This window comes from Canis aureus, chromosome 5, assembly GCF_053574225.1.
Source record: "Canis aureus isolate CA01 chromosome 5, VMU_Caureus_v.1.0, whole genome shotgun sequence".
NCBI classification, from domain to species: Eukaryota; Metazoa; Chordata; class Mammalia; order Carnivora; family Canidae; genus Canis; species Canis aureus.
In genome coordinates, this window is record NC_135615.1 from 2,581,343 (window position 1) to 2,593,706 (window position 12,364).

At 35.4% G+C, this 12,364-nt stretch overlaps 1 protein-coding gene across 26 annotated transcripts in view; it reads right to left on the bottom strand.

Annotated features, from left to right (window-relative positions):
- Positions 1–12,364, bottom strand: part of PARD3 (par-3 family cell polarity regulator) — a 648,392-nt gene that overhangs the window by 319,765 nt on the left and 316,263 nt on the right. For 21 of the 26 annotated variants that reach the window (XM_077896584.1, XM_077896585.1, XM_077896580.1 and 18 more), the window contains one exon: positions 6,485–6,616. The exons of the other annotated variants lie outside the window; for them this stretch is intronic. In XM_077896584.1, the coding sequence (XP_077752710.1) occupies positions 6,485–6,616 (132 nt within the window). The remainder of the gene's footprint in view (positions 1–6,484; positions 6,617–12,364) is intronic. 26 annotated transcript variants of the gene reach the window in all.

Sequence of the window (12,364 nt, forward strand, 5' to 3'; positions counted from 1 at the left end):
AGCATCCAAAGTGGCTCTCCTTGAGGCTGGGAAGGCTCCTCTGGAAATGAATGTGTCCTTCTCAATAGAATGTCTACCAGGGAACTATGCTCTAGTCCCCTTCTTCCACCTGATGCTTCCTGTCCACAGCCCTCTGATAATAAAAAGAGAAAATATGTAGGGCCGATGGAAAAGGATATGCCAAATCCATACGGGGTACTTGAATCATGTTTTAAAACATAAATAATTTTAGGATATGTATTACAATACTCATCTTGTTACTAAAGCACAAAATCTATTGTCATTAATATATCCAGATGAGAAAAAAACTCTTTTCAAAGGTTGTTTTGGTTTTATTTTTAATGTTATTGTGAATATAAAAGGTTTCTGCTTAAAGAACATCTCTGGCATTTTATAATGAAAACTAAATTTAATTTTAAAACAATTTTGATGTTTTTAGTTTCTACATTAGCTGTTGCTGAGGAAAACACAATTATGTTTGCTTCTGCCCAAGTTCTGTAGAAGTTTGCCAATTAGGAAATAATACGAATAAATCCTCTTCTTTTAATAGATGAACTGTAGAATTTTAGAATTTGGAGACAGAGGGCTTTACTTTTTATCCAGATAACCCTATCAGTCATTTGGTTTCTCAGGGTTTATGAGCTAAAAAAATTAAAGCGTAAACAAACACATTCCAGGTACCATTTGGCAGCACCAGAACCTAACCTTACGTCCCTTAATGAGGCAGATGCCATGAGGCCCTGCATCTGCCCACATCAGAATTTCTATAGTCTTTCCATGTTTTAACAAGATAACCTTGTGGTCAGTTCACTGAATGATCTACAGCTGTTGTAATCAGATTGCTAAGGAAGTCATCCTCTAACTTTGTAATTTAAAAAGTATGATCGGGATCCCTGGGTGGCGCAGTGGTTTGGCACCCGCCTTTGGCCCAGGGCGTGATCCTGGAGACCCGGGATCGAGTCCCACGTCGGGCTCCCGGTGCATGGAGCCTGCTTCTCCCTCTGCCTGTGTTTCTGCCTCTCACTCTCTCTCTCTCTCTCTCGCTCTCTCTCTCTGTGTGACTGTCATAAATAAATAAAAATTTTTTTAAAAAAGTATGATCATTTCCTATGGGGAAACTGACGACTTATGCTATCTGGGTGTTCTAAGTGTCAGTGAAATGAGGTGGCATTTTTTTGTGGGTTTTTGTTTTGTTTTGTTTGCATTTAGAAAAGGCTATTAAACACTTGGGAAAGGAAAAGATCTCCCCGTATGCAGGCAGGTCAAAGGAAAAACCAATTTCAATTAGAGGCATGGAAGCAGGACCTACAACTGATCATCCCAGACACCCATCATTTTATCACTCCAGGGTAAAATAGGGAACACTCAGTACTACAATTACTTATTGACTGGCTTATTCATTTTTTTTTAAACCATTCCATATAAAATCTGGAAAAGCGTAAAAATGTTTCTTCACTACAGTATGTTTAACACATGCAAAGTAGGCTCTAAATTTTAAAATTTATTGATGTCCTAGATCTTCAAAGATTTGGCCTTAATCAAATTCTAATGAAAAGTAAATATGGAACCCTGTCATAGAATCCTATCTTGATAAGTGAATGTATGCATTGGGTATCATGTGAAGTTATAAAGCATAAATATTTTCAAAAGTCTAAAGAGTATCAGATAAACAGGCAATGTGCAGTATTCCTTTTTCAGAATAAAACAAATGAATTTATTCTTAAGCATTATTTTATTTAAATATGATTTCTATTTAGAGGCAACTGACAGGCTCAGTAGAGCATGAGACTCTTGATCTTGGGGTTATGAGTTCAAGCCTGACACTGGGTATAGAGCTTATTTACTTACTTAACATTTAAAATAGGAAAAATATGTTTTCTATTTAACATTCAGCTATTTTCTACTTCTAATATCTAGGACATGACTCAGGCAAATGTAAAAACAGACACTATCCCTCTATTAGTCATCCTCATTTCAGAAGGATTAAGTATCAAAAGTCAAGAATGTTCCATTCCACATGAAAAAATTTGAAGCAGAAGCATCATGACTGCAGATAGTGACAAAAGTTCATAAAATAAGAAAAAAAGGCACTGTCACTGTTCCTTAAACTCATTGCTTTGAGACAACACTGAATGTTGGGGACCAGAAGGCCAGGGGACAAAGGTGAGGACGGTGCACAATCATTGTCACACTTGAATTCTGTCATCACCAAACATTTAAGTTAGTTTTCCTCATGGTTTGCCTCCTCCTGGTATAATCTGCCAATTAGATAAAGTTTCTGCTTGATGGAAAAAATCCTAGAACAAGGATTTTTCTCTAAAGGTCAGAGCAATCATTCCCCTATGACAGAGCTTAAGTGGCAGATAGAATGTGCCTTGCACCTCTTTGCTATTTCTGTTAATTGGCTTCAGGCCTGTTCACCAAGTCAAGGTAGTGAAAATGGCAGGCTCCCAATTAGCTTAAATTTCCCTTTAGGTCCCTCTACTTTCAGGCCTTAAATTCTACCAATAACATATTATAAAGTTTCTGCCTCCTCTTTTGTGGAATTTATTAGTTGCAATAAACTGTAGGTATATAAGAATAAAGTCAGCTTATGATCTATTATCAACCAATATTAAATTATAGTCTCCAAAGAGTCAGGGAAATGGTAATGGTCAAAAGGAATTCAGATTTTTTTTAAAGCAATGCTGCACATCAAATCTAAACCTTTTGTTTTTTTTTGTTGTTGTTGTTGTTTCTTGGGTCTCAGAATCAAAATTTCAGAAGCATGAAAACTTTTTCAAGGCAACACAACAACAACCCATTTATTCCTGAAGTCCTTTGTGCTTCCTCTGAAATCTCAGAAAAAGGAAGTCACAAGAAAAAGATGCTCTTTAAAAGATACACAGTCCTCTTACCTTCTGAGAGGAACCTAATATAGGATTCGGCTACAGGCAAGAATTAGTCACTGAAAAGCAGGACTTCTATTTCTGGGAATCATGTTGAGCTTGACTCCAAGTGCTTCCTGGTATAAAGTTCTAATAAGACACATCCCCTACCTTTGATTATATGAGTGCACCTTACAAAATATTCTAAGAGAGGGAAAGAATCAATATGCCCTTATAAAGGATCAACCCCACAAAAAGAGAAAGCCACCTTCAGTTTCCAGAGGTGCCTCCTAGCTCAGCACTTTTACACGCTCTCTTGTGCTTTTCATTCCTACTGTTATTTCCACTGGCAAAACTGATGTACTCACTCAAAATTGCCTTCAAAAAAACAAAGATAATGAGATGAGCAATCTACTAGGAAACAGAGCAAAAACGAAACCACTGAAGGCATATAAAATCTAGAACTCTGTTGACTTCTTTAGTCCAGATGGCATAACTCAATGAAGACAGTTCTACCCTGGTGATCCCAAATTGTAAAGGTGGGTGGATGATTTTTGGTTTTTAACCATATAAAACATGTTTTTGATCTATGTATCACTCGTCTGTTACTATATTTTTAATAGCAAAAACCAAGGAGAAAAAAAGCCACAGAAGAGACATCAGTCCATTAAAGCCAGATGACTTATGGGGAACAGTCAAAAGAATAAATGCACAATTAAATGATACTATCTGGACTAGATTTACAGTGTGTCCAGCATAACTTCCGAGTCCTCTTCTGCCCAAACAACTGTGCCTACTTTTTAATATGGATTTTATGTTATTTTTGCTTTTCTTGTCTAGTTAAATAGATTTCAGTTTGGTTAATTATACTGCTGATGTGAAATCATCAAATTTAGTGAATGGATCATCATTTTTTAAACTTAAGCCAAGGAAGAAGATGTTTTCAGGCTCAGGAATCAATTAGCTAATGTCATTTACATTAGACTACACAGACTCAGAAAGTACTTATTTTTTAAAAACCTGCTTAGCGTGGAGCAAATGCTTCAAACAACTTCAACAGAAGTAAATCAAAACTGTCTTTGTGGGGGCGGGGGGGTGGCTCCTCAATGCAATTCCTTTTGTGGAAAAAGAACCTATTTTATACCAAAATTACAAAGAAAAGTTATACTACTTCTTTAAAAACAGATCTAAAACCACAATAGTAAGAAAAAGGTCGTATTTCTAGAATACAATTAAATATACTATACCTTAGAAACCCCGGGCTAATCTTATAATAAAAATATTTAAAATAATCATATTTAGCATATTTAGCTAACCATCCTTCCCTTCTTGCTTTAACGGAACCCTGATTGTGTTCAGTGATGAGTGGCTGTGTTTCAGGGAAGACAAACCACCACTCCCACACCCTCAACTCCAGGAGATCTTGCTCAACTAGTCTAAACCAACAATTTCCTTTGATTTAGAAATTGACAGACAAGTCATTCAATGGTAGACAACACAACCTGAAGGACAGCTGTTAGGCGGTGGGGGGAGTGGCTCCTGGGAAAGGTCTGTCTGCTTTCAAAAAGAGCCACACAGAAGAGAAAGGCAAACATGTGATGCCAAGGCTCTGATAGAAATGGACAAGCTGGAACATACAGCCATGGAGGCCCTATATCAGATTCCCAGAAAATGGAGAATCTGGATCCTCAGTGAGGTCCACTAGGCTGTGGAGTACACCCGCTCCATCCCTTCCTCTAGATTTCTCATTAAATGAATGAGTACCTTCTTACACAATCTGAATTTTCTGTTCTTGGCAGCCAATTTTTTTCCTAACATATTAAGACACAGTTTTTCTGGGTACCACATATGATTCTAAGCCCTTGGCAGGCATTCCATCAGTGGATGCAAGAACTGCAGGAGCAGGTTCTATGATTATACCTATTTGATAAATGAGTAAATTGAAGTATGGACAAGTTAGCCACATGCCCACATCTCATTTATGGTGGATAGCTGGTAACTGGCAGGTCTTACTTCACACCCATGCTAAACTAATTCTTCATAATATTTACTTCAAAATGATAATAATAACACCAATGAGTTTAAACTTTATATTACCGGGATCCCTGGGTGGCGCAGCGGTTTGGTGCCTGCCTTTGGCCCAGGGTGCGATCCTGGAGACCCGGGATCGAATCCCACATCGGGCTCCCGGTGCATGGAGCCTGCTTCTCCCTCTGCCTGTGTCTCTGCATCTCTCTCTCTCTCTGTGACTATCATGAATAAATAAATAAAATCTTTAAAAAAAAAAATAAATAAATAAATAAACTTTATATTACCTTGAGAAAATAATGTTTTTCCTAAGTAGAATTTCCATGGTTTTTAATTATTTCAAATTATTCCTATCACACAATGCTTCTAATGTATTCGAACATGTACTGTATGATAAAAATCAGTATCTTTGTAATACCATCTGTGGTATCAAAGACAAACTGTCCTTCTCTATTGTTTCATATTCCAACACTCCAAATACACAAAATTATTTTAGGAGGTTTATGCTATAAAACATAGACTAAGATGAATTAAGTAAAACATTTAGGATTTCTTTCTACTGACATTATTAATCTACATTGAAAAATAACTTCCAAAATCTAGGCAATAAAGTTATTAATAATTTTTGAAATCACTAAAAAAAACATTTTCTGAGTACTCACATAGCCTTCCATTTATATAAACTTTTTAAAGAAAATAAGTGACAAACTGAGGAGATAAGTGTGTTTTTAATATTTTTAATACAAAAACTATTTAAAACTACAAAGAAAACACTAAAATTTCCACTGCAAGGAAAACACCATGACTAACAGTAAACAAGACTTTAAACAACAACAACACTGGAAGAATTTGGTTTTTATACATCAAAACTTATTAGATAAATTCTTTTTTTTTTTTTTTGTTTATCAGGTAAATTCTTAATCTTCATGCAATGAAGGCTTCTCCGCCAGTGACATAACTTTTCAGTTGTTTTTCCCGGGATGTGAATCAGTTACTTAAAATGAGTAGTAAACAATTCTGATTTCATGAATTGTAGATGGCCATCCTACAGAGTAAACTGAGCAACTCTAAAAACTTATAAACCTAAAATGGTTCCTTGACATTTATGGAAAGGAAAGTCATCAAACCTGACAAAATCATCTGATTCTAAAATAACACTATAGTATGTATTTTTCCTATAGAGTCAAGTCAGGTTAAGACAGAACATTTTAATTTGCCTCTTCAGGTCCTTTGACTTATTGCCTATCAAAAAAGAGAAGAACCTATCTATAAGTGGTCTTGAAAGTCTACTCATAAACTGTACTGTTCACGGCCAAATGTCTGTGCCTCAGCAACGTAACAAGCTCTGATGTCATGAAACTTCAGAATCTACAACAAATATTCATAACCACGTATGAGAAGTCTTTGATGCAGGACAGCCACAGAAACAGTCTATACTTACATTAGATGAACATAGAGCCTGGTACTTACCTGAAATTTGTTAGAATAATTTACCTTTAATCATCATCTGTGATGGAGGGAAACATCTTCCAGGGTATGGACTAGAAAGTTACACCAATGACACACGTAGAAGTATTAATTTATTTTACCTGTTCTTGCTTCTCCAGCCACCTGTCCACCATTGGGTGACTGGCACTCAGAGATGAACGAGCATTGTCTCTCTGAAATTGGTGAGACCAGTTACTAGCATCCCGTGGAAGGCTTCTATAGTTTTCATCTTTCTATTCAAAAAGAAACAAAAAGGTGTCTTGTAAAAAACTAGACCTTGCAAATTAACAATGCACTTGGTCTTCCAAAAGTAGCAGAAAAGTGATTCTGCATATTTAAAATATTTTTCCCAACCCTATACAAAATAGTTGATTGAGGATATTTCACCCAGATTAGACCTCATGAATGCAGTCATCCGCCTAGGATAAGAGAGTTTAATGACTTGAGCAGGGAAGGTAGCCACGCACATGTGCATAAGAGATGAGACAATATTCCCTGCACTCCCTCCCAAATCAATCTCCCCAGGCTAGTTACATGCACAGAAAATGAAAAGTACTTCTCTATAAGACTAGTATTATCTCTCAATCATGGAATTTCCTCTTTTCAGCTTTCTAGTCTTACAATAGCATTGTGAGATATTTTGGGTAATTCACCAAAAACATTTAAAATAAGAAAGACCAGGGATCCCTGGGTGGCGCAGCGGTTTGGCGCCTGCCTTTGGCCCGGGGCACGATCCTGGAGACCCGGGATCGAATCCCACGTCGGGCTCCCGGTGCATGGAGCCTGCTTCTTCCTCTGCCTGTGTCTCTGCCTCTCTCTCTCTCTCTCTCTCTCTCTCTCTGTGACTATCATAAATAAATAAAAATTAAAAAAAAAATTAAAAAAAAAGACAGATCAAGATCAAGAAATTAAAAAAAATAAATAAATAAAATAAAATAAGAAAGACCAATGAATTTGCTATTTAGATCTTTGTAGTTGTGTGATTTTGGGCAAAAGATTTTGGGCAAGAGTTTGGACTGTTCTGTTAACTACTTCATGAGCTAGCTGTAAGCATTAATTCAAATATCAGGTAAAGAAAAAAATTAACTTGGTACATAACATATATACATAATTGTTCACTTCAACATGTTTATGGCAAGTGAAGTCTTTACATTAAAACCTAGTTGATAAATATTTATTTATTTATTTATTTATTTATTATTTATTTATTTATTTATTTAATATGTCTCAAAGCAACCAATGCTACTGAATTGTTTCTTTGAAATAGTAACTTATAACAAGCTTTTGGGCTGCAAAACTGAATTTCAGTGTCCTGAAAAGAAATGAGAGAGCTAAGATAAGGAGCAGAGTCAAACATTTTACTTCAACACATAAATCTAAATATCTCCTACTAGAACAAATTTAAAATGTTAACCTCACTTGGACCCACTTACATCAGTGCCCTACTTCAAGTGAACTACTGAAATATTCTCCTTAATAACTTTGTTAAGGATAATGTGGCTCTATACATTGTACACATGATTGCTTCCTATTCTTCATTACTTCAACCATATGAACAACAAATACATAGAAAACAAAGAAGTGTAATATGATAGGTTTGCATTGTATAGACCTTAGCAACAGACCAAGATACTGTTTTCTGCTCCTTCATGAATTCCATCAGAGAAAAAAGATAAAATGTATTGATGGCCCTGACACTATGCCAATAATGTGATGAATGAAAAATCTTTTGAAATCTATAAATATTTACCAGTATATACTTCAGTATGAAACTTTATAAGTTCTCTTTTAATATATAATAATTATATATATAATTATATAATATATAATAATAATATATAAGATAATAAATTAAAACCTCTACAAAACTAAACATTAGCAGCAAGTAGTTTTTACATTTTACTAAACTGTGTAAATGTCTGGTTATTGCAATTCAAGAAAGCCGTAACACAGCATCTAACACTAAGCAAAAGAAAAACACTGTAAGGTCAGGATGCTGCTCCACAGCCAGAATTAGGGCCTGACTTTACTGCAAGAACATGGAAGTGGAAAAATAAGCAAAGGACACAAAGTCTAAGGAAAAGAATAAAGCAATAAGAAACCAAAGCTGGGGATCCCTGGGTGGTGCAGCAGTTTGGCGCCTGCCTTTGGCCCAGGGCGCGATCCTGGAGACCCGGGATCGAATCCCACATCGGGCTCCCGGTGCATGGAGCCTGCTTCTTCCTCTGCCTGTGTCTCTGCCTCTCTCTCTCTCTCTGTGACTATCATAAATAAATAAATTAAAAAAAAAAAAAAGAAACCAAAGCTCACTGGATCTCAAAATACTGAGAGCTCTGCCTTAAAACTTGGGTATAACTTGAGAACAAAGCAAAATTATCTGACTTACTGTCAAGAAATTCAAATAAGTCATAAAGGGTAAATAATGTATTAATGACAGAATCTTAATTGTCTACAAAGTGAAGAAGGACTGGGAGTGTGGAGAAACACAAGCACAATATTTATATCAAGGATCTTGGGGCTGCTACGATGGTTCAGGACCTGGCTTCTTTATTCACTTTCGACTATTAGAGCTGATTATTATACCAACTCTTTACTTTGAAAGTGAATAATTAAATAGAAGGTATTAAAAATCTTTTCTGCCTTTTCAGTAGGAACTATATTTCAGGGAAACCAGCAGTGCCAGTCGATGAGGGGAATCTTGTCTTTTCAGAAGAATGCGAAGTAATGGAAACAGAATAATGAAAAGATTTAGAAAAATCACCACATTCAGCTCCTAATGAAATAACTCATTCAGGCAAAGATAATCAATGGATGCTAAAACTGTTAGGTGAAGAGTTGATAGTGAGCTGGATGTTCACATAGTGACAAAATACCACTTGAAAGGGAAAAATATATCTTTAAAATGAAGAGACCAGCTGACACAAAATTGTCACTTTCCTTGGCATCTAGAATCCAGAATGTGACTGGAACTTTCTTTTGATTCCTTCTGAATCTCCACCATTATTCTTCTTTCCTGAAATGGCCCTTATTAGGTCTATATACGGCCTCTCAGTCCTGTCTCCTGAGGCAAGCTCAAAAAGTGTATAATGTCAAAAGCTCCCTCCTGATGACTTGTAGGCATGGGTCACCAACACTAAACTTTTTCCTGAATTCACAATCTAAACCTCTAATAGGCCATCCCAAAGATACCTCCAAGTCAACAGATAAACCCAAAATGAAACTCTCTTTCGCTATCAATCCTGGCACCCTTCTGAAAAATACTCATAATGGTCTTTATCTCTTTCAACTTGAGTTTCATATGAAACTAGCACAGCAGCCTTCTCACCGGAGGCTGGCTCCAGCCTTAACCTCTCCAACAATGTTCTCCACCACTTCTTACAGAGGACTTTTCTAAAATGTATGTTGAGAGCACATCACAGGTGAGACAAACAGTGCAGGTAGACCAGAGAAACCTGCACACATGCACACTACCTGTGCCGTGTGCCTATTCACCTTCACTTAAGATCTTTCTGAGCCTAGACTCCAAGAACATTTCTTCCGTAAAATTACTCTTCATTTTTCAATGCTTCTCTAAGAAATATTCCTGACTTTCAATAGAAATCAGAATGTTATGCTTTTTGTTACCTCTATATTCTAATTTTACTTATAATTATAGTTCTAACTTATAATTTAGTTAATTTTTAAAATTGCTGTTTCCACTATTACAGGGAGACTGAGGCAGAAGATCACCATTCACCTTTAAACTCAAGCACTTAACTCAGTGGCCTATACCAACATGGAGGGCTTTTTCTTCTAATGTGTGTTTTATTTCCTATTTTCCCATGGTTCAGAATCCCAGAATTTTCAATGAACATTCCTATAAGTTGTTTTAAAAATTAATAAGGGAATGCATCATTATAAACATCAGCGAAATGCATTTTCACTATAATACAATGATTGTACTTTTAGATTTATACTATAAGATGTATACCTCTGTTATATGCCTATTTCAATTTAATGTCACACCTACAATCTACAGTGTCTGTGGATAATGTGATTACTTCCAATTGCATCTAAAAAGCAGTGTGACATTTCTCCATTTACATCAATTATGACAGGTAATTCCTGTAGCTGGCCATACAAAGTAATCATATTAAAGGATATATGGGCTAAAGATTTTTAAAAATCTGTTCTTTTGAACTCCATCTGAAAAATTCTTCAATTTTATATTTGTAGAATCAAATTCGAGTAAAGGATAAGAAAAATAAAATTGCTACAAACCCCTCCTAACAAAAAAGTTCTCCTAATTGGCTATTGTTCCAGTAACATCAATAATGCATTCATAATTAATTTATAATGTAGGAAAAGTCCAGCTTAAGTAACCTTAGTCATTAACAAGAGTGAATAATTTCTAAAATATATTATTAATCACTATGCAATATATACTTCACTTTGTTGACAGAATCATATAGGCACTTCCAGCATTTTGTCCATGTTCTTCTTCATAACCCTGAGCTTGATCTAAAGTTAATTCAGGGAGGAGGGCGGGGGGTGGGAGTGAATGGGTGACGGGCACTGGGTGTTATTCTGTATGTTAGTAAATTGAACACCAATAAAAAAAAAAATAAAAATTAAAAAAAAAATAAATAAATAAAGTTAATTCAAAGACTGTAGTCTTAAAAAAAAAAAACACAAAGACTGTAGTCTTATAAAGTTGTGATTCTGTGTTTATAACGTGAGTATGTCAATAAACATCATAACATGCAATATCATTTCTCCTTCACAATATACACTTGGATAGTCACTATTTCCAATTGAAATGTATACAGTACAAACTATTTCCAGATTAAAAATATTTATTTCATTGTAAATGATTTTAAAACATGGTAGTCTTAATGTGCAAGATTACATTTTTCATGGACTATTGTCAGCTACAAAACAAGTCAACATTTTTAAGCTGAATGTATTTGCAAAACCTGTATTTTCTAACCTAGAGAAAAAAAACCAAACCAATAAAAATCTTTGCCATTAATAATTTTGCAACAGGTTAGAGCTATATTTATATAAAAAATTGGAGAATGTGACTTTAAATCTATTTCATTTTATGATCAAATTAATGCCTCCATTCCGTGTACCAGTAAACTTCAAAGCAAAAACAGAAATCTTTTTCTTTAGACTTAAAAAATCTGCCAGTAGTACCAATATGCAACATCTTAATGATTATTAAATTTGCTAATGACAAGCAATAATCTATTATAGTAAAGCCACTACTACTTTATCTAAAAATTTTTATAAGAAAAAATACCATAAGGAATTGCTCTCCTTTTTAATTACAATTTTAATCCTTCACTCATGAAGCTGTCCCAAACAGCCACACAGCTTCGCTTTCCCTTTTGCCAGAAAAAAACAGATGTTCCTGCTGTGATCAGGGATTTTCCTTATCATCTAAATGTACTGCCATATCATCAGGTGTCAAAAAGCCACTCAGGCTGAGAAATGCATATTAATTTGCTGCTCCCTGGTAGCAGTACCCTGGTTAGGCAGTAAATCTCTTCCATGGTAGGGAAAGTAACTGCCCTCTCTCCCTAAGCCAATTACAATTCAATAAAAAGAAACCACACAGAACCCACCCAATGCCTTGGGATAAAAGCTTATTCCTGGCATAGTAAACTGCAACTCCAAGGCTTTATCTCTCAGAAACAGCTAATTAGCTGATGGTCAGATTCCTTCGCAAGCCTACATCCCTATGTTGCAGAAATACAGAAATATTTCATGAACATTACAAAAGTACCAGATATTTCTATGTTAGCATAAGAAACCCAACTACAGTTCTATTTTTTCAATGCAAAAACCCCAAACATCTTTTTAGTATATGTGCTGCCGAAGCGAGCACCCAAACATCTTTTTAAAGACGACTTAGAAATTGTGTCATATTTTGAACACTCAATGCACATAAATTTAACTTTTGTACCCTTTTTGCATCCTATGGTTTCAAGTATTCC